The sequence below is a fragment of the Poecile atricapillus genome, chromosome 3 (genome assembly GCF_030490865.1).
Source record: "Poecile atricapillus isolate bPoeAtr1 chromosome 3, bPoeAtr1.hap1, whole genome shotgun sequence".
Classification (NCBI taxonomy): domain Eukaryota; kingdom Metazoa; phylum Chordata; class Aves; order Passeriformes; family Paridae; genus Poecile; species Poecile atricapillus.
In genome coordinates, this window is record NC_081251.1 from 89,785,966 (window position 1) to 89,807,824 (window position 21,859).

General features: G+C 36.7%; 1 protein-coding gene across 1 annotated transcript in view; it reads right to left on the minus strand.

Moving 5' to 3' along the window:
• Positions 1 to 921: 921 nt before the first annotated feature.
• Positions 922 to 21,859, minus strand: part of PRKCE (protein kinase C epsilon) — a 289,055-nt gene continuing 268,117 nt past the window's right edge. Inside the window, exon 15 of the mRNA XM_058835446.1 lies at positions 922 to 4,199. Coding sequence (XP_058691429.1) covers positions 4,053 to 4,199 — 147 coding nt within the window. The 3' untranslated portion in view covers positions 922 to 4,052. The remainder of the gene's footprint in view (positions 4,200 to 21,859) is intronic.

A 21,859-nucleotide genomic window follows, 5' to 3' on the forward strand; every position in this document is an offset into this window, starting at 1 on the left:
CTTATTGTTTGTGAGATGAAGTTAAGCCTTCATAAGCTTCTAAGGCTGCAACATACAACCAGAAAATCCAAGTTACATGGTTATTTAACTGGTTAAATCTGTGACAATGATTATGCTAACGCTGTCAACACACAGGAACTGGGATATGCTTATAGGCACCAAACACATTCAGCAACTTTGAGAAGACTCAGCATAAAAAGTGGATGTTTATGCAAAAGCTGCAATTTGAACAGAAAATGCAACTAAAAATTTTTTTTTTTTAAAGCTAGTTAGTATACCTACTGTTTAGGTATACTAACTGGAGATTGTTAACTGGCTTTACTGCCAGAGTATGCTGATAGCTGATCTACTGAAGCTAAGAATTTCAGACCATGGAACTGGAAAATATTTAAGGTGCAAATTGAAATATGATGAAATAATAAAATATTTCAGCCAATGTAATATTTACATATTAAGTTAAATAAATAATTTAATAAGCTCTATGACCTTTAACTAAATTTATGCATACTATTAATCCCTCTATTCAATCCAATGAGAGACTAAAGCAGTGCAATGTGTTTGTACTCAAAATGCCCTACTGAAATGAGTTTTAACAGTTCAGCTAAGCACTGCTGTGATCAGTCACAACTCAGTGACTGTGATGCAGCCAGTAAGCAGAAATATGTAAACTCACCTGCATGGGGTTTTTGAGGTAAATGTTGTATCAGGCAAGCAAAATAGTGATCACAACCTGTTACCTGTGTTTTTCTTGTTTAGTGCTTCACAGGTGAGGCTCTTGTTAGCAAATTCTTCCTTTGCAAAATGTCCACTCCTAAAAGACAAGCTCACGAAATTTTGTACAACATGCAACAGGATGTTGTATCATGTTCATCTTTCTTTCTCCTCATTAGGAAATACTCAGGAAAACTTTGGGGAAAAAAATAAGATTTAACATCATTGTATTTATTAGGTTCCAAAACAATACACATTCACATCCTTTTGAATACAGTACATTTGGCACAGTAATAATGTTTATGATGAAATAACACTAATGAGTGGCAAGAGATTCAAATTACATCCATAAGAAAAAAATTCTGTACAAATAAATCCTCACAATAAAAAAAAAAAACTACCCCCCAAGTGAATGCATTTTATATTTAGCTAGAACTATTCTGCACATAATTTAAAAAGAGGTAATTTTTAAACCTTTTTGGAGAGAATTATTTTTCACCCTATGGAGAAAAATGTATTTCCATTTTTAAATGGGAGGAAAACCAAGAAACAATGTATTCTTTATAATTATTATTATTAATAATATTTTTGGCATTTTGCACTCATTTTACAAAGAAGGAACAGAAAAGGTTCTACAGAACAAGCAGAAACATAATGTCCTTTTTTAAGAGTTACCTTTAAAAAATGTTCAAGGTAACAGACAGACCTTCTGATGTAAACCCAAGGCAGAGGATGTAACTACTTATACTGAAGAAATATCTGCCCATGCAATAGTTTCTATCTCCTTCACTTTTCTCTTAGCATCCTACCCAACACTGCAGGCGCTGAGGCCCCTTGACATACGAACATTTGCTAATTATCTTCATGTTATAAAGGGAAATACAGACTACATAGCTTGCGCACAATAGCTTTATGGGATACTTTTATTCCTTCAAAATAAATGCTCAGAGCTCTGTGTAAAGGCCTCTTGTTGGACAAACAGTAGTGCACGATCCCATAACTTGCCTTCCTAGCAGTCTACTCACCCATGGAAAAGAACACCTTAGCATTATGATCAGTTCTTGCCTGGACGTCAAAAGCTAACCGTGATGAGAAATAAACAGAGCCAGTGGCGAGACACAAATTGATGGGCAGCTCTACAATATATTTCTAAGAGAGAAAGAAATTTAAACATTGAGATGATGCAATCATTAAGATGTTTCTGTGCTGGTACTCAGCTCCAGAAGCTAGTCTTTTCCCAGTACAAAAGATTACTGAAGATAAATTAAATTAAACTAAAGGCTTGATCCTTATTACACTTGTAGGCCAGACAACACATTAATTGATATATCATAATATTTAATATTTTGAAATAATCATAAGAATATATATAATAATTACACCTGAGTTTTAAAAACAAAACAAAATGGAACTGAATGGTGTCATCAAAAACAGGCTATGAGCAGCCAGACACAAAACTGACACAAACTAACTCATCTGCTTGACACTGAGATTATCTCTTAAAGCCAATGATTCACACTTTGTCCACCACAATTTGTAACATTCCTTTCTCTTTCTGAGCTCTATCATGTCATAATAGAGTTGAAGAGAACTATACAAGAGATTTAGTATAGCTTAATATATGTCTACATCTTTTATAACAAAAACCTCATCTTTCTGTCAGTAACTTGAACCAATACACATACAAGAGTATTGCACATGGACATTATTATAATTATTCTTTCATAGACTAACATTTTAATAGTATGCCTGAACATGCAGCAGTTGATACCTCTATATTCAATGAATTCCACAGGCCTTGCAGCAAACACTATATACAAAATCTCACCTGTACAAAAGGCAAAAAAGCTTCTTTAGTGCCACTTTGCCAATCACAAGTATATGTATTTTTGTGCAGCTGGAAATCCATGTGCAACAATTAAAATGGATTCCAATGACCGCTCACTCAGTCCAGTAAAATATATAATAAAATTACCTCAGTGATACATATACACACACACAAAAAACCAAACCAAATCAAACCAAAACAAAACCCAAACAAACAAACAAAAATATTAAAAAAAAAAAATTAAAAAAAATCAAAACCAAAACCAAATCACAGGGTATCCCTGGAAATATAAGTACATAACACTGTTAGCGTATCTACAGGAGGTAACTTCACATTAGTAATATTGTCCACATGAGTTACCATTTCAATTCATACACAAAAAAATATCAATTTACAACTTTTAATAATGTCAGTTTGTGAATGTTTGATCTTCAGTTTTTTAACACATCTCCACATAATGCACGTGTAGCCTTATTTTGTGTCTTCTAAAAGCAGATTTCTCTTTAGACTTTAAACATAAAACCCAACATACACAGTAGTATTATGGTTTTGTAAAAGTGTGCAAAAGCAACACACTGCTGAGAAAATAAATATAAATAAGAAATTATTTACCAACTTAGCTACTATGGAAAATGCAAATTTATAATGTTTATAATTAATTTTTTATGTAAAATTAACTGTAAACATTTGCAAGCTTGCCATCACATTATTGGTTCATTTAAAAGGTTATTTAATTTGGTAACATGGATAGTACAGCAAATTGTCTAAAAAGTAGTAAAATGGTTATATATAGCTGAATTAAAATACTGTAGGCTTTTTATTCTTTAGCCCTTTAATATCTATCCATGTAGCATCTGTTTCTTGCTTTAAATAAAATTTCAGTTAGCTTTTTGTCTCTTATTCCTAAGAGTTTCCTGTATATTGTACGAGGAAATTCACTGAAAGCTTTAATTGATGTGCTTCTTTTTCTGGAAGAAAGTTGTCTGACGACAACTTCATAGTTTGTACCTCTCCACAATAAATTAATAATTGAGGATTACACCTCCATGAAGGCAGACTTTGCTTTACAAAGGGCATCTGAGTACAGATCTCACCATAACTACCACTACAGAAGAAACAGTTCTCACCTTCTTAGCTTAATTATATATGATGATTACAGAATGTGATCTGCTAAATTGCTTTCAATAGCATAGATTCATTTTTTATGGAAAAGATGCAATTTTGTCCTCTGGAAATTCCTATTCTTAGGAATAAAAGAAAAGTTGCAAATATATGGCAGTGTGTTACATCCACAATTTCTGATACAAAATTATTTTGCATTGCTTTGTGAGACAGAAATTAAGAGTGCTTTCAGGTCAGAAAATTAAAGAAAAAATACAATAAATATATACTTTAACTTGGGATACGGGCTCAGGGTAAAAGAAGTAGTTCTCCATCTACTGAGAATCAGTAATTTGATGATCTCTTCAGAATCCCTTCTTGTAGCATCATTCATCCATCAGCCTAACGTTGTCTATGGCAGTAGCTCTTCTCCAAAATAAGAGAACCCTTTAAATTCTTCTTGATTGATTTGTTTTATAATTGTCTCATCCACTAGTGTTAATACTGGTTCTTCTCGTGTAAAGTCTTGATCAAAGTTATTTACATCCCTTTTGGTTTTCTGAGAAGAAAAATATAAATAAGGTGAATGGTAAAAAAGCACAATAAAATAAAAGGTGCTCTCCTTCCCCTCCAATTTGCCGCCCCCACCCCCACCCCAAGGCTGAATTTTCTGGAATGATTGAAATAAAAGACGAGCTACTTCACACAAATAATAACAGACATATGAGAGAAGCTACAGGAGCAAGAAATATAAATGAGTTTAGGAGAGGCCACAGAAGCAGTACTATAAATGAGGTCCCAGAGACTCACAGTCTCCGACAGGCGGAGGAATAGCAGTATGATGATAAAGCAGGAAGCTGAGATTACGTTTTGGTTTTAAAAAGGCTTTGGCATAGTAGCTGGTACGGTTGTTTCCTCTTGGATTTGAACATAATCATATCTTATTTCATAGTCACAGAGTGAACTGATTTAATTGACTTCCCCCAAACACAGCCCAGTGTTTCAAATCTAAGTTAACAATTTCTTTCCATCACTACAAGTGATACAGGCTACACTCATGTTTAAAAATCTGTGGTAAAGCTTCCAACAGCTCTCAATCCAAAACCCTTGAGCTCAACACTGGCAACTCAGATTTCCTAATGCAGCCATATGGAACTGAGAGCACTATGCAAAATGTGAAATCCAATCTCTAGCGAAATCCACCTCAGAACTCTTCTTTATTTCAATGGCATCAGGATTTTCCCTTCTAAGTCTAAAACACCCCACTCCTTCAGCAAAGTTGGCCAACAAAGTGCAGTTGTGCATATTCTAGGACAAGAGGTATTAGGAGAGACAGTCTTGGAGAATCCTTGACTTGCCGTCCTCATGACACTCACAACAGTGACTATCTGTGACCACTTACTTGAAAAAAACACTCTAGGCTACAGTGGAAAATGTTCTCCACAGGTCATTCCTTTGATCCTGCAGTGTTCACATTTTCCATGTTAGCAGCATATTTCAGGTACGTATAGGTTCAGGGAATTGGAATAAACATTTTTCTTTATTCTGTCTTTTTTCTCTTTATGTCATGGAAACTAGTAATTAGCTGGGTGATCCTTAAAGGAGGCACACCTGATACATTGAAAATGAGCTTTGTGTTCCTCCTGCCCATGGTCTGAGGTTAAATGATACTGGAAATAGAACAGCTATTTGACTTGTGAAGTAAAACAATAAAATGACAAAGTCATACATCATTAAATACATTAATATATTCCAAATGGGATATATACCACCTTTCAATGTAGGTAAACTTTTCTATAACATATATATATATAAATGTATTTTATTCATCAGCTCTACTGAGACACTAAGCAGTTTTCTTTCTCCCAGTTGAAAAATAGTCATTGTAACCTTCACCTACACTGTTTGTAAGAACTTTATAGACATAGGGAAAGAAAGGTCTATGTAAATGCAAGAGACTTTCGCTTTTAAACCAAGTACTTGCTAAGTGCGGACAAACAAAAATCCACAACCTGTATCTACAGAATTTCATTAAAAGGAAAGGGATATAGACTTAACAAACAGACACACATATATATCTATTTATATTGTTTACATTTGAAATATTTACTTTGTACATAAAGACCAGACATGAAATGTATGTGGCTCATGTAACTCTGAATTGCATAAGAGGCAAGAGGAACATGGCTCTGGGCTTTATGAGGTTTTTTCCAAGCAATTTGTGCAAAACCTGCAAAATAAGAATGAAATTCCATCTCAATTTTTAAAAGCATTACACTGCAACTGTGTCTACATTCTTCTTGTTCTCTATGTTTTACCATGGTATTTTCACACACTCACACAATTAATTTGCCACAGGAATACTCACTAAAGAAGAAGGTAAGTGGGTATTTTCAAAAAGTAGAATTCAAATTCAGAACAGGAGTTATATTCAAAAGAAATGTGACTACTCTCACACTTTTACCACTAGCTATCAAGGGCAAATAAACTCTCAAGTAGCTGAAAACAAATAGAATATATGTTATTTTCAGGATTTCATATTGAACGTATTTATGAAAGGTATTATTTCATTGCATAAGTAACGAGTAAAATGAAAAATTCCTCAAAGCCTATCAGGGGTAATTAATTCTTCATAGCTACTTATTCCAGAAATCACTAAGACTTGTGAAGGTATTAGACAAAAAGTGCACAGAGGAGTACATCTAAAAAAAGGGTCCCAGTATTGATGTACGTAAATTCTATTTATTAAAAACAATTGTGCTGCCAGTAAGGAATCCCAAACGCTTCTGAAACAACAACCAAAGGTATTTGCTTAGATTTAAAAGCCTACTGTGTCTTAAAATATGATTTTGAGACCAAAGGTGGTAAGAGAAGTTTTTACTTTTTGAAATTTATAAACAATTCCATGTTGTTTTGGCAGCATAGATTTAAATCACCCAATTTATTAACAGGACAAGCATAGAGCAATCTACAATTGCAAGGATATGCTAACAGGTCTCTAACCAGTTGATGAAGTGAGATTAAACAAATCGCAGGGAACAAAAAGGATTAAGCCAAGGTAGCTCTCATAACAAGTGCTTATTTTCAACAGAAAGATTAATTTGAGAAGCCCTCCTTAGCAATTTAGGCACTTTCTTCCTGAAGCTATGACTCTTTTGCAAGGCTCCATTTGCTAAGACAAAACAGGTCTGGCTGCATTTCTGCTAGTATTGCTATTTTAATGTACTTGCACTGTGAATAGTCTGTAGGCCAAGAGCATGAACCAACACACAGTTGCATCATGAGGGCTCAGATGAAGGTATGAAGGGCTGTGCCTGTCTCTCAGCAGAGAGGCTGAGAAAAGGAGAAAGATCTGCAAGGTAAGGAGAATATACAAAAGAAACAGTGCAGCTATTATCCAACTTTGAACATTAAGAAATCACGAAGATAGAAGGAAAAATGTTTAGATTGGCTGCTAAATGCATAATTTAAAATGCAGTAATTAAAGGGGTGGGATTCTGTTTATTTAGCCTGCAGCTTCTAATACTCTGAGACACATTATTTTAAACTTTTCAAACTTTTTTCCGGGTAAGACTTTTAAATTTCAGATGACTAAGGAAACTACAGTACTAGGAAAACTACAGCTGTCCTACCAAACACACTGAAATTCCATTAGGTTTCAGATGCTCCTTTTTTTTCTCTCTAGACTACCCAAGCATCTTGTCTTCAGATACATGAGAGCAAGGGCACAGGAGCTACCCAGGAGGTAGCTTCTGACAGTAGGTGCCAAACTCCACGCTGCACTAGCAATGACCAAAACCGGGATAATTCCAATTCTAAATCTCATCAGACAGAGGGCTGCTCCACCAGCAGAAAATCTCCTGTACTGAGAAGGAATATTGACTACCTCTTGTGCAGGACACGTGCTGGCTATTTGATCTTTTGTTTTTCCCAGCAGTGTGAATCCTTCAGAGGTCTCCTGTCTGAGCAGTGACTGTATGACTTAGGAGATATGATCTGACTAGATGTAACACTTGAACTAATAGACCCATGTGACTACTACCCATCAAGGATGACAATTTTTAAGTCAAAATCATGTTTTATTATATTCAAAGAGATAAAGATATCAGAAACTATAAAAGACTATCTCTTCATAGAACACTACTTAACCAGCTTTTAGACAAAGAGCTATCAGGTTTTTTGAGTAAAAATGCTTTTTTTCCCACTTAGATTTCTTCACATATTTATTAAAAGATGCTGTTAATAAGCACACATTAAAGAGTGGTTTCCTGAATTTTGTTTTCACTGCCATTTCAATAAAACATTAAATTTATACCTGCAGTTACAAACTCAAGCTTAAGAAAACCTTACTAAAATCTGCATATTAATGAGGACTACCAGTCTTGTCTCTCAGTGATTATTAAATGACTTTATATGAATTTCAACCGTGAAAAAAGAAACTTATATTTATGTTCTTATCACTGAAAATACATTCAGAAAGTTAAACCACAGAAATCCTTGCAAGAAGGCATCTGACATGAGAGTGTTCCAAACCAGGGAACTCAGCAAAACTTGGACAACTCATCAGATGTGTCATGAGGCCAAGAGTCTCAGTGGACTCTCTTCTGCCTAATAAAGATTAAATTAGTTCTCCAGTTTGGAGACACTAAGAAGTCTCTCTCTTTAGTCTGTTACTTATTTTCATTCAATTTGCAGAAACTCACTGAAACCCTTTCAAGTCCATTGAAAGCTCAACAGCTCCCATAAGGTGCTGGCATTGTCCAGCAGCTTCAAAGGCTACTCAGAGAAGGTAAAAACCAGATGGAGGTGGTGCCTAGGAAACAACATTGCCACAAAAGACTGGGTTTTGTGTTTTAGTCTGATTGTCCTACAAATTCACAATATGCTGTTTAAATACAACTATAGGTGGCAGCTGCAGCTTTTGGTGCACAGCTCCAGAGACACAGGGCAGCAGGAGCAGGACATGCAGCAAGAGTCACACTTTCTCATATGTATTACATGTTATCACTTAATTTTGTCCAGAACTTTGCTTCAGTAAGTAGTAAGTGATTCCCATGTTTAACACAGTATCATCAAGAAGAAATTCTTCAACAGGATGATAAGAACTCAAGCATTTTGTATTTACCTCATTTCTGTTAAGATTTTCAGATTATATTTATCAAGACAAATGGAAACTCAGACATCAAACCAGGTGGTTTGAAGCACAAGGTTATGTGGCTAACCTCACATGGCACTGTCCTCTCATTCACCTCTCCTTATTATGATATCAAAAACCACTGCACAGGCAGAGATCACTTTGCACTCCTGATTGGATCTTTTCATAAAGGTGTTTAGTTTGAGACCAACTGTAATGAGGACTCACTTTTGCACATAACTCATGTTATTTATAAATAAATTCGGTATGAATATTTTAAAGGAAATGGGCTGAGAAGCACAACACTTCAGGCCTGTCTTTCAGTTTATCCTCAGGATGCCTCTTCATAGTATTTGCATGTCCTGAGAATCTCTGTCAGTATTAGATGTATTTCCTACCTTGTATGATTTCAGAAGATAAGAAATACATGTTATCAAAATAACTTTATAAGTTATTAAATTTTCTCAGCATGTTAATTGCTCTATTTGCACATGGAAGAGTGACAACACATTTGCCATGAGCTGTAATCAATTCAGCTGAAGCTTATGATAAGAAGGCTTTTGAATCCCAGTAGCTCTCATAAGTATACCAACATTCATCACTTCCAAGCAGAGGGTGAGATTTCATTCTCCTAGATTATGTTTTCATTAGAGTTAAAGGACACATCAAGTGAAAGTAGTGGGAACACCCCCACACTCAATAAAGATGTTAACAGATAGTGAAACAGTCTGAAAAGCATGTCAACCTATGCAGTACATATTTTAATCCATTATGGAAGTACACAGATATTTAATAAACACCAAGCAAATTCACAAAACAGTGGATTTTAGAAGGGATCATTTGTGATACACTAAACAGAAACCACATTTCTATTGAAAAGGTATTCGCTTTCTTAGCAATGTGAAATGGGTCATCTAGGAAGAAGGAATGACCTAAACAATTAGGGGCATAAACGTTTAATGACTCCATGGCCAGAATGCCAGCCTTTTTCACTTTTACACAGACTTCCTGAAAACCAGAGCCTCCCAAAACCACCACCTCAAAACAAACAGCAAGGCAAACAAAATCAATGCCCTGCAGGTTCCCTGACAACTATCCCATGTTCATGGTCTGGGCAATGAACCTCTCTGAGCAGTCACTGAGTACCTGTTGTCCTCTATGGCCCTATTTGGGCATACTCATAACCACAAGTTATGTCTCTGAAGAACATGGATGGAGACAGATTTCACAGAAGCGTTAGGGGAGCTCAGCACAAGCTTTCCATCTGTGGTTAGGCCTTTGCTCTCAAAATCCATTGTGTTCGTCTTCTCAGGGTTTGCTTCCATTAGGACTCAATTGTGACAGCTATTGTACATTAGCTACGCTAATACATGCATTTTTTGAAGTTAAAAAATTGCAGGGAAAGAGTACTAAATTCTAAATTCCTACACTATATCTTCCCCTTAAGGTAGGCTTCTTTGAGAGACTTAACCTCATAAGAAACAATTTTATATTTCTTCTTGGGGAGGGGAAGAAACACAAGAAGATAAAGTAATGGAACTATCATATGAAAACAGCCTTCACCTGCATAATGTGATTCCTATTACAAACCTTATGATCTACTCTGTAATGCAGACTTTATATGTGTGTCTCTCAAATTCAGATTATACTGGCAAGCTTCCATTGATATCCTCAGCTGCTCTAAGGTCATGATGAGCCATGTCACCTCCTCTCTTACATCCTGGCACACATACAAGATTCTCTCATTTTCAGTTGTGTTCTCTTGAAACTGAGCTTCTACCACTGTTATAGCAGAGCGACAGGAATCAGGGCTGATGCATTTGTGACAATGTGCTGAACCACCTGCTGGTGAATCCTCAAATACATAGAAGCCTTTTGGTCTTCCTGATCCCTAGCACTTTGGCACAAAGAACTATCCAGACAATGGAGCTGACTTGCAAAGAGGAGGAAGAAGTGAGGCAAGTTGGTAAGCCTATGGCATGTATTCCTAAAATTTCAGTGGCTTCCAGGAGACAGCTGCAAAATCATTGAAAAAGTTATCCAAATATAGATTAACTGTGCACAGAGGCATTTGACAAGATATATTCTGTAGAAGATCAATAGATTTACTTTACTTCCCATTCTTTAAGCAATCAGAAAGACAAAGAATAAATTAAGGAGACTGTGATGTTAGTAAATCAATGAATGATGTAATGAAATATTTCAAGACACTCTATGTGTCCTGAATAAATACTGACTGACTGACTTTCCAATGTTTTATTCTGCCTACAATCACTGACACATTTCTTTACAGGAAGGTACCACATTATGGAAACCTTCTTGATGATGACATGAAATTATATAGTAGTATCTTGTGATTCTGAGCCTTCCTCTATCAAGGAGCCTTAACATGTGCATTGTGATGCTGGATGCCAAGAAACACCACAGCTTGAAAGGTAATAGTAACACGCATAGTGGGAGCAAAATTCCAGGACTCAGTTACACACTAAAATAGTTTGCATTACAGGCCACAGAGTAGGAATGCTACAGAGTTTTTGGCAAGACTGCCTACAGTTCTCAAAACTCATCCTCTTTGATGCTCTAGCTAATTAGCTTGACATGGATGATGCATATGACAGGCTTTCATACAGCAAAATGGCAGGTCTTACCTAAGACAAATGGAGAAATGATGGTTGATTGCTAAGACTACTGAATTGTTACAGATTATAATTTTAAGTCCAATGATTATTTTTAAGTCCTTGCAAAGACAGAGTAAAATAAAGATTTCTATCTTTATTTTAAAGATAAAGTCACATACTGACTTTAGAAAGCAGCTGAGGATGCTGCCTTTTTTTTTAAACTAATGCACACACCAATCATGGGCTAAATAAAAGGCACTGCAGGACTATGCATGAATGCATACTACTTCTGCATCTCAATACATCTTCTTTCCACCTTTTTTCCAGACCCTGTAACTGGCTTTTTTTGGAACACAGTTTTGTTCAGAGCACAGTATGACATAGCAGAGTTTGTAGTGACATGACTCTAATTCTTATTTTTGCTACTGATTTGCTTTGAGTTTGTGTAATTTTCTCTTCATCATTCATCTCATTTTCTTCCTATTTTTGTTCTCCTATAGGTGGGCTGTGATCTCTCTATCACTGTCTGCAATCTCCTGACTGTCGTTCACTTATTTGGCTTTTTGCTTTTTGGGTGGGAGCCCCATCTTGCTGGGAATTTGAGATGTTAATGCAGACACGATGACACAAACTCAATCTCCCTTTCTTCTCGCTCTTGTCAAATATAAGCATAGTCTTCCAAGAGTCATGGGCAGTCATGGTCTTCAAGTCCTTCTTTTCTGTACTCCAGAATTAAGCCAAGAGAACTGTTCTGTAGGTTCTTCACAAATGTGAACATGGCATGCAAGGAACAAGATCTGTGCTTAAGGTTTTTTGTAAATGTTTAGACTGAGTGTTCCTCTCATCCCACGGGATTTAAGCATATGACTTCTGGAACATGCTGTTGAGAGGATCAGTATAAGGTTTGTGCATCCACAGTAACAAAATCCCTTATACCAGCACAGCAGCATAACAAGAGGAAAGCAGCAGCTAATGAAGTGCTAGGATGCCTTGCCATTTAAAGGTATCTTCCCTGTCTTGCTACTGCAGATAAGTAGTTACAAATCAGCTGCTTCAGTCCTCCATCTGCCTAGTAGTGCATATGTCAAAGAAATTAAGTTTTGCACTAGTATGCTGAGCTGTGAACACACACACTGACAAACTTTTGCTGCCCATTTTGGTTGAACACCCTAGCAGACCTAGAAGACCTAATGCTTGCATTAGCATAGTGAACTGCTAGTACAGAAAGTTTTGCATGAGAAATAAACCCAAATACTTTTATAATAAACCCAAATGCTTTTATACTCAATGTTTACTGGACTCCAGCTGGGATGGGACTAGTCAGAAAGGCCAGCCTTCAATGAGTCTTGATTTTTTTTTTTTATAAATTACACCTTCTGATAAAGAGCCAGATGCTACTCCTTCTTAATCACCTGGTGTTTTTCCACTGCCTTCTACTGACATCAAAACCAGGCCCAACCCATGAATATTATATATTACTTGCATTAATATAAAAATAAAATATTTCTTTGTGAATTCTTGAGAATGTACAAGAATGCAAGGGAACACAGTAAGATTATTTCACTTAATGGTTTAAATAACTTAAAAAAGATTTCACCGGAGATTAAAGAAGTCAGAAAGTGAAACAGAATTTGTGGTTTTTTGGGGAAGCCCAAAAGGAAAGCAGGTACACTCTGGTTGCTTATCACCCTGTCCCAAAGGGCACCACTTAAAAATATATGCTTAACAGATGGTTATATGGACTTAATTATCCAGTATGAAAATATTTAAGTGCTACAAAACCAGGACTCAACAAAACCAAACAAATACTGACAGATCCCCAGCACAGATTCAAAAGAAGCATAATAAAAGTTGTTTGATTTATAAATATTTGGGAACCTGCAGTGCTGGGAACTAGTTTTCAAATTGCTGTAATTCTAGTGTTACGGTAATCATCTAAAAACAGCTGCTGGAGGCACTGATACTGAAGATAATTTAAAAAAACCCAAAAGTCAGACTAACTGAATGAGAAATTCTGGGCAAACAAAGCCTTGTACATTCAAAAAAACCAACACTGAAATCCCTTAAAAATACCAGCTCACTTCTGATTTCTCTAAGCTGCACATAGGCTCCTCAAAAGCTATATACTTACATCTTGGGCAAACTTAGACATTGCATAAAGTGCCAAGTTAGTAGAAGCTTTGAAAACCAAGGTCCTTTACTTTGTTGAGGGAAGAGACTCTGAGTGTTCCAGACTTCTCTATCCTGCTCAGCCACTGGACCAATTGGTCTGAGCTATGCTGCAGGCATAACTATGATACTACTTGTTGTTCACAGCTACCTACAGCAAGCTCAGCTGAGATCTTGAACTTCATTGCCTGAAAACAACCAATACTTCTCGATCAGCAGTCACCTGGTTAACACTCAAACCCAGAAGCAGAAAAGTGTAACTTCTATGAACCATCTGAAATTCAATGTTCTGATTCATGACACCATGTGACAGGGGCAGCATGCAAAAAAAAGTGTAGGAGTTCCACCATTATGACTGTCAGTACTCAAAAGTCTGTCTCAGAAGTCCACATCCATTTTTCTTTAGTTTTTCTTAAAGGATGTAAATTAATAATTTTGACAGTCTACCCCATTTCTAAACTTTTTTTTTTTTTTTTTTTTTTTGTATATCAATATTAATCAACATGGTGTCTCTCTCAGAAGAAAGCCCGCTGTTCTCCTATGCCTGAAATGTCTGCAGCAAGTGGGAAATACATCATGGGCAATGTGTAATAATGGTACATGAGGGTCTGAGGTCTCAAGATCACTCCCCAGTGTTTTGTCTAAGCAGTAACACTTCATGCAAAGACATGCAGTATAGCCCCTTGCGTGCCCATCTGCTAAATGCTCATTGCCATGCACTGATGACTGAATGGAAATATATTATGAAACTGAAGGGACACCTCAAGGTTATTAGGCCTAGAAGTGGACCTACCTTGACATTTTCCCCATATTGAAGGCCTTACCTTAAAGAGGGACATTCACACTGAAGCAAACTTGAAAAGAGAGAACATTTATACAAAAAGAAATTTACTTGGCCTGTATTTTCCTATGTTCCTTCTGGTGCTATTGAATGATATTGCATTTTACAGGATTTCTTCCCCACAGCGTACAGGCAAAGTCATAATTCTGCATGGACGATGATAAAATCTACTGTCACAAAAAAGTAGAGGCGTGCCAAAGAACCTTCACCAAAACAGTATCATGACTTCCCAACACCAGGTTAAAAATCCCTCGTTAAAAAGTAAAAAAATCTTTGCCTGTTATCACTCATGTATGAAAACGAATCTGCAATTACAGAACTTATGTTTCAGGCTAACATACTAGAAAGTTTTCTCCAGAAACGTGGTCCCTCTTTAAGGATTCCAGCCGTATTTCACAGTAAGCAGATGGTTGCTGCAGCAATTTGAACACACTCCTCTCTAATTGAAGACATTTTTCAGGAGCCATTCAGTGCAGCACCTACCCACGGAGCAGGCACAGCCTCTACCTGTTTGCCTGTGCAAACAGCCCAGCTGCACTCTCCAGAGATGCTGATTTGTATTTGCTACTTATTACCCAGCTTCCAAAAACTGTGGGCATCCAGGTTCTCATTCAGTCATAGGCAACAGATTGCCAAAATTTGGCCAGTTTTTCACTCATTCAAGGGAGAGGGAAAAGAAAATTCACGGTGCTCAGTGACTCCAGTTGTAACCCACAATCATTGGCTACGACTAGAATTTCATATTTGGGAATGACTTTATTTCAAACCTTTGCTGCAGTGCAAAACTGAAAGAGGACACATTGCTGGCATCCTTAAGTCAAGACTTAACAAGGGAGTTCAGGTTCACAAAGGAAACTGCATACAGACAATGTGACTCAGATAGTGATAACTAAGGAGGGAGGGACTTTGATAATGGTTTATCATTATCTTAGAGTTACTGGAGCTGAAAAAGGTATAATTTGAGGCTGAGAGGAAATCTGCTAACACTGAGGTCTTGTATAGCATAAGAACACTCTTCCAAGGGAAGTCCTAAGCAGTCAGTCAATTTAAAAGCAGACTGATCTTTAGCACGTTTTTAGACATTTCTCAGTCAGATTTTTTTCACTGGCCCTTAACTTTGCCTGTGATTATCACAGAAGGGAAATTGAAGTGAGAAAATATTAGGTGATGCAGCCTGGATCACATCATGAGTTTCTAGAAAATCTGGTGGAGGACCTTATATATTTCGCAATTCTTGGGTCTCTGGTTTTACCTGCTAGACCAACTCTACCCTAAGAAGTCAGAACTGAAGAAGGAACATACAATTATTCATAAAATATTCTCAGTGATGTAACAATAGAAATTGAAGAGGCTTCAAAATGAAGGAAGTCATATTAGTTGAATAGCCAGCAGCTGCTCCATAGTGCAAGATACAATTCTGCAATAGACTATCTCACTCGTTCTATCTCTAACGCTCTTGAGGAAAGTGAGCTTTTAGAATGGAAAACCAAAAAATTATGGATGCACTGAGAAAACTAAAATAATGCGTTCTGTGAAAGCTGCATGAATCATTGTAATATGATTATTTTGTTAACCTCATTTCCATAAAGCCACACTATAAATGGATTGCCACGGGCACTGATAAAGCCATTAGTGAAGAAACTTTGGCCTAATTGCTAGAAAGAAATACATATGGCAAACATCTATTTTACCCTTTGGCTGAGAGTTCTTCAGCTCTTTCATGTTGAGGACATCTTAAGATAGTGTCTCAAATTCTCCCAGCCATGACATCGAAAACAGGGTAGATGAAAGTGGCAAGTCTGTCTGTCTCCATGCACATTTGCAGGGATTGACAGTGAAAACTCAGTCTGGAAGGACAGGAGTGTGCCTGTAATGAGACTGTCCTTGCTGCACAGTGCCTGACAGCTTCCTCTGTCTCACAGCTCACTGGAGCACATGGAGCCACTGTGACCAAGAAATACAAGAGTGATTTTACTCTGCTTGTCTAATTCTACAAAAACCAAAAAGAAAGCCTTCAGAGGGCTGGAGCACATCTCCTGTGAGGAAGGGCAAAGAGAGTTAGAGTGATTGAGCCTAGAGAAGAGAAGGCTCCAGGGAGACACTATATTGTGGACTTTCAATACTCAAAGGGGGCTTAAAAGAAAGAGGAGGACAAACTTTTTATTAGGGCCTGTTGCCATAGGACAGAGGATAATAGCTTTAAACTGAAAGACAGTAGATTTAAACTAGATACAAGAAAGAAATTGCTTGCAATGAGAACAGTGAAACAGTGAAACACTGAAGAGGTTGCTCAGATTGGTGATAGATGCCTCATTCCTGGAAACATTCAAGGACAGCCTGGACATGGTTCTGAGCAGCCTGATATGATTGAGCAACCCGCTGCAGAGGGGTTAGACTAGATGAACTTTAAAGGTCTTTCCAACCCACAATATCCTGTGACTCTATTAAATTGATGCTCATATGAGGCTACCACTGACTTCAACCAAATGAATAATTAATTTTGGGCAGTGATTTTCCTCCATCCCTGGCAAGAGGGACTGTGATATTACACATCTCTTTGCCACTTGTGCACTTGTTTCTGGGCTTCACTGGCTGATGCTGCTGACATGTCAGCAGGCCACAGGTGTACTCTGAAAAGCCTACAGCTGGCCAGCTGAACTCTCAGAAATGGCACAAGGAATTTCTTGCAGGGAACTATAACAACCTAAAATTCACCAATACACATTACAGCTGAAGCAGAAATCTGTTTCTATGATTGATTTTAATGAATAGTTTGTTATTTGGTATGGATAGACAGAATCGTCCCATCATGACACTAAGCAGGATCTACCACACTTACCACCACATCAATAACTTAGGTAAGAAATTGATCTACTGCACCATTGTTTTAATTTACACGATGGCAAATGCAGTTTGGAAATAACCAATTCAACCAAGCCAGGAATACAGCCATGGAAACAAAGAAAGATGGAGAGCAGAGAATCACTGAATGTTGCCAAGGTCTTTCTGGTTCTTGGGCAATGAATATGCTATGTTGCAAACCTTAGCCTGGCCTTATGGCTACTAATCATGGAAATTTCAATGGAATAAAATTTTAATGGAATAAAATTCCAGGAAGAATATATGCAAAAAAATAGCTCAACAGAGGAATAAAATGCCTAAAAGGGTTTTCTGTCTCACAACAGTTGCTCTGGAGAAAAGATATCTGTCTGCACTAAAATAGTACTTATCGCACATGCAATTACATATTCACAACTGCATTCAGGGAAGAATAATATTATTCAGAAATTTTCAAGAAAGGCTGTGAAGCTTTAAGAATTAGGTTTCAAGAACAGTAAAAATGATCTTCAAAAGACACTGCAAGGTCACTGGAGCTTAAATGTAACCAGTATCTTCTGCTTAGTTGCTCAAAAGTTTGCTTGATTTCTAATGTACATGCTCCAGAGCTATGATGCTTTTTTCTACACTAGCTTAGCATTTAGAATAGCTGTATATGGAACAAACTCTCAGTATAGTAAAGCATAGTACATATACATATATATATACACACATATGTAAAATTCCACTGAAAAGCCTCATAATCCTAGATTTATGAGAGGAAGAGTTGGCAGATAACATGCACCACAGGGCTGAGCCCCAGTGCATTTTAACCCCTCTGTATTCTCTATTCCAAGTCATTAACTGGGGAAGCAAAGACCCTTCACACCAGGTTTCAGAGCCACCAAATCTGCTTCCATTGTCTCTACCTAGGACAGCCTAGGGTGGCACTTCTGTCACTGTTTATCAATTTAAACGGCAGTTATTTGTATGAGTTCTCTGTTCAGGGCACTTTTGCAAGCCTTCAAAAAAAGAGCTAGTTTCTCAAAATCCTTTTGGTAATTTTCACTCTAATGCTGGACACAGGAAGAAAAATCAGCTTCCAAAGCATCATCAGAATAATCAAGTAATGTACAAACTAGAAAGACATTAATGGTATATTTCTGGCATAATTACATCCATCCACTGTGTAAATCAGATTTTAAAAAAACAAACAAACAACAACCTTCAAAATTCTGGCTAATAAATAGCCATGCAGTTTTTTTTCAAAACTCAGTTGAAAAATTCAGAAGTAAGACTGGCAGAGCTGAAGTGGCATACCTAAACCATGGAGAAGCACAGGCCTGACCAGTACTACATAATATAGCTCCTCAGAAAATTTATTATGGCAGAGAAAGGATAGTAGAATAGTAAGCCAGCTGTGCTAATCAAGGAACTCATGTTTTGGGAAGACTGAAGCAGACCAGAGCAAGGCTTTTTCCACAGCAGCACCTCCATGACCTCCCTTGGGAGATTATTCCATTTTTTGATGGGACCTCAGTGTTTGACCATTTCTCCTAATGTATTTACTTGTTTAGTATCATCACTTTACATTGCCTGGAGCTCATTTTAACACATCTTATGTATTGTTTTATTTTGAAAGTGTTTATGATATAATCATAAATATTCCCCCCTTAGTCATCTTACTGGTTGGTCAGAAAATAGAAGACTACCTGTGTAAATATATACATTCCTGCATGAGCAGAACTTTGTATATGCATGCAAAACTCAATTTAAATGCACAGATTACTATATACATACAATGTACACTTCCTTCCCAACACATATGCACACTCAGATATCACATGCAAGAATGTCTATTTTCTGACTAATAATCTGGCCTCTCTTTTCACAGCTCTTTTCACAGAACTAGGCCCTCCTCAACACAAGATTAAAATAATTTTTAATCCTCTCTTAACATTACAAGTCACTTTTAAATAATCAACAGCCCTTTATTAATACTAAAAGACGTTAAAAAACATAAAACATTCCAAACACAGGCATTAGTTCTGTTTTCTCCATAGTTATTCCACAGTTATGGAACTGTTATGTTTGTTAATCTGAGTCAATGAATCTCAATGCTACACTCACAACTGAATCTAGAGAACTCTCTGCGTAGATTTTAAAGTAGATTTTATTTCACTATTGTTCACCTTCTTCCCTCTTCTCACAATTTTTCAAAGTGAGTGCAATCTGGTCTATCTTGGCCAGTACTCAAAATTACTTTTATAGCACTTGAAATTTACTGCCCTAAATTTTTTTGTCATTTCTCAAGTTGAATAATTAATAATCATATTTCATTTGTGTGGTCTTTCTCTCCAGCCTGGATCTATATTCTACGTCACTTTCCAGGTAATACATCATTTAGTTTTAAAAGGACAAATAAAAATTTCAAATATGATCTTGCTGAAAGATTACTATACAACATAAAATCCAAACAACTGTAAAATTTATACACTTAGCACAAAATAGCTGATGGATCATAAACATGGATCATAAATATATAAGGTATGCTCTTTCACAGAGTGTAAAAGTTATCAGTAAAAGCTGATAGGACCCAGTCACTGGGGAAGATACCTTAGAGTGAGCAGATTGAGAACATGAAAATAATAAGAGATGCCTGTAACACAGAGTACATATTATTTGAATTTACCACTATATTAAAAATGAAACAAGAGTTCAGAAAAAAATCCTAGCATACAGAACTACTAGACTGCAAGAATCAAATCTGGTAAAGAAAGTTGGTAGATACAACATAGAAAGAAGTAGCATAAAAATCCAACATTAGAGAAGTATCCTGAAGAAAAATGAGCAGTATTGTCAATAAAGATGCATAAAATCACCCTAAGAATTATTAAGGAACAGAAAGCTGTCCTAAAATATTACAAAGGACTACTCTGAAATAATCTGCAACCACTGAAACAAATGATTCAACTAAAATACCATTGAAGAAAGCAGAAAAGAGGAAAAGGAACAAAACAACAGGAGTTAATGAAGTAGGACTGGCTTTACAATATAATAGCAGTGAAATAATTACCAGAAAGAGAAAGAAACCCACTGAGAAGGCAGAAGGCATTTATATCAGCAATAAATAAAAATAACTGATATATGAAATGCCTTCTGACTTTTAAGGACTGCCACAGTGGGAGCACTTACAAAAATAATAAAGGCCTCATAAAAGTACCTATTGTGAAAGCAACTGTGCATCTTGATCATGAAAGGAAAACAGCCAATAAACAGACTAGACAAAAGGAAACTGGAAATTAGATGCAGGCATAAAGTGAAAATAATTCTTCAATAGTTAATCTTGATTTAATAAGAAAACTCTGATGAATACTGAGCAAAGCAACGAAAAATATGGTGAAATGAAAGGCAAAAATCTTGTGAAAACAAGAAAAGACATACACAAATGCGACTCAGCTGAACACGGACTACATCCAACTGCAACTGTGTGAGAGCTGTGGAACCTGACTTGAAAACAGCCACAGTACTAAATAGGCTTCAGAATGATACTAAAGGAGTTAATTTGGAGTTTACACTCCCTGCAGCAGTGCAGAGACTTGTACATCAGCTCAGGCACCAGCTGCAAGCTTGCCACACCTCTAGAGCGGAGCTGGGCAGCAGGATAAGGGACTGGCTGCACTGCTTCCAGGAGTGGGGCTGGCTCAGGCCTCCCTCTGCCTGGACATATGGCACTATAAGGTTTCCAGCCTCCAACAAGTAGATTAAGAAAACCTTCCTCATGTGATAACATTATATCTTACTATTACTGCTAGAAAAGCATTCATAAGGGCTTTCACTCACAGTTGTCAATCCCTTTGGGCTTTTTCTGCACAGCTGCAGAGAGAGACAGAGATTTCCCCAGGAGTGGACTCAGAGGAGCTGCCTCAGGCTCCTGTTCTGAACAGTCAGCCCTGCTTTCAACATCTACACAAGGAACTTGGGGAAATGCCTCTCACTGAACTCAAAGGTATTACATGTAACATACAGCAATTCCTCAAAAACAGAGGGGATTTCTTCACCTCTGAATTTAATTCAGGATTCAGAGTTGAGACCTAAGGCTTTTATTTTGCTCATTCATTTTGCTTTTCGGGGTTTTTTAATACCGTTGTAAACTATCTAAAGAAACAAACAAGTACTTTGACCATACTCACAGGCAAATCAAACATTTTAATTAGGAATGTGCAAGATCAAAAGATGCAAATCAACCTCAGAGGATATATCATAAAATTAGCTTCTTGCACTATTTAAGTACAAAAGTAACTGCACACATTCTGTGACATTTGGTTAATTGTAAATATTTTCATCCAGAGGAAATACTATTATAAATAAAGTATTTTTGCTTGGCTTCCATACTTTCTGAAGGTGAGGCTGCTATTTAGAGATTTTTGCTACTTTAAAATAGAAATACTTGGTTATTATTCAGGAAAATGGAAATACATAAATTTATCTAATCATAATGCATATTTCTTTCCTTAAGAGGCTGTTTTTTCAAGTTTCTTCACTTAAAATATTATTGATTATAAATCCTTGTCTGTGTTTTACTACAAAATCCAGTGGCCAGCAGCAACGCAGAACTATAAAGAGTTCACACAGAAAGT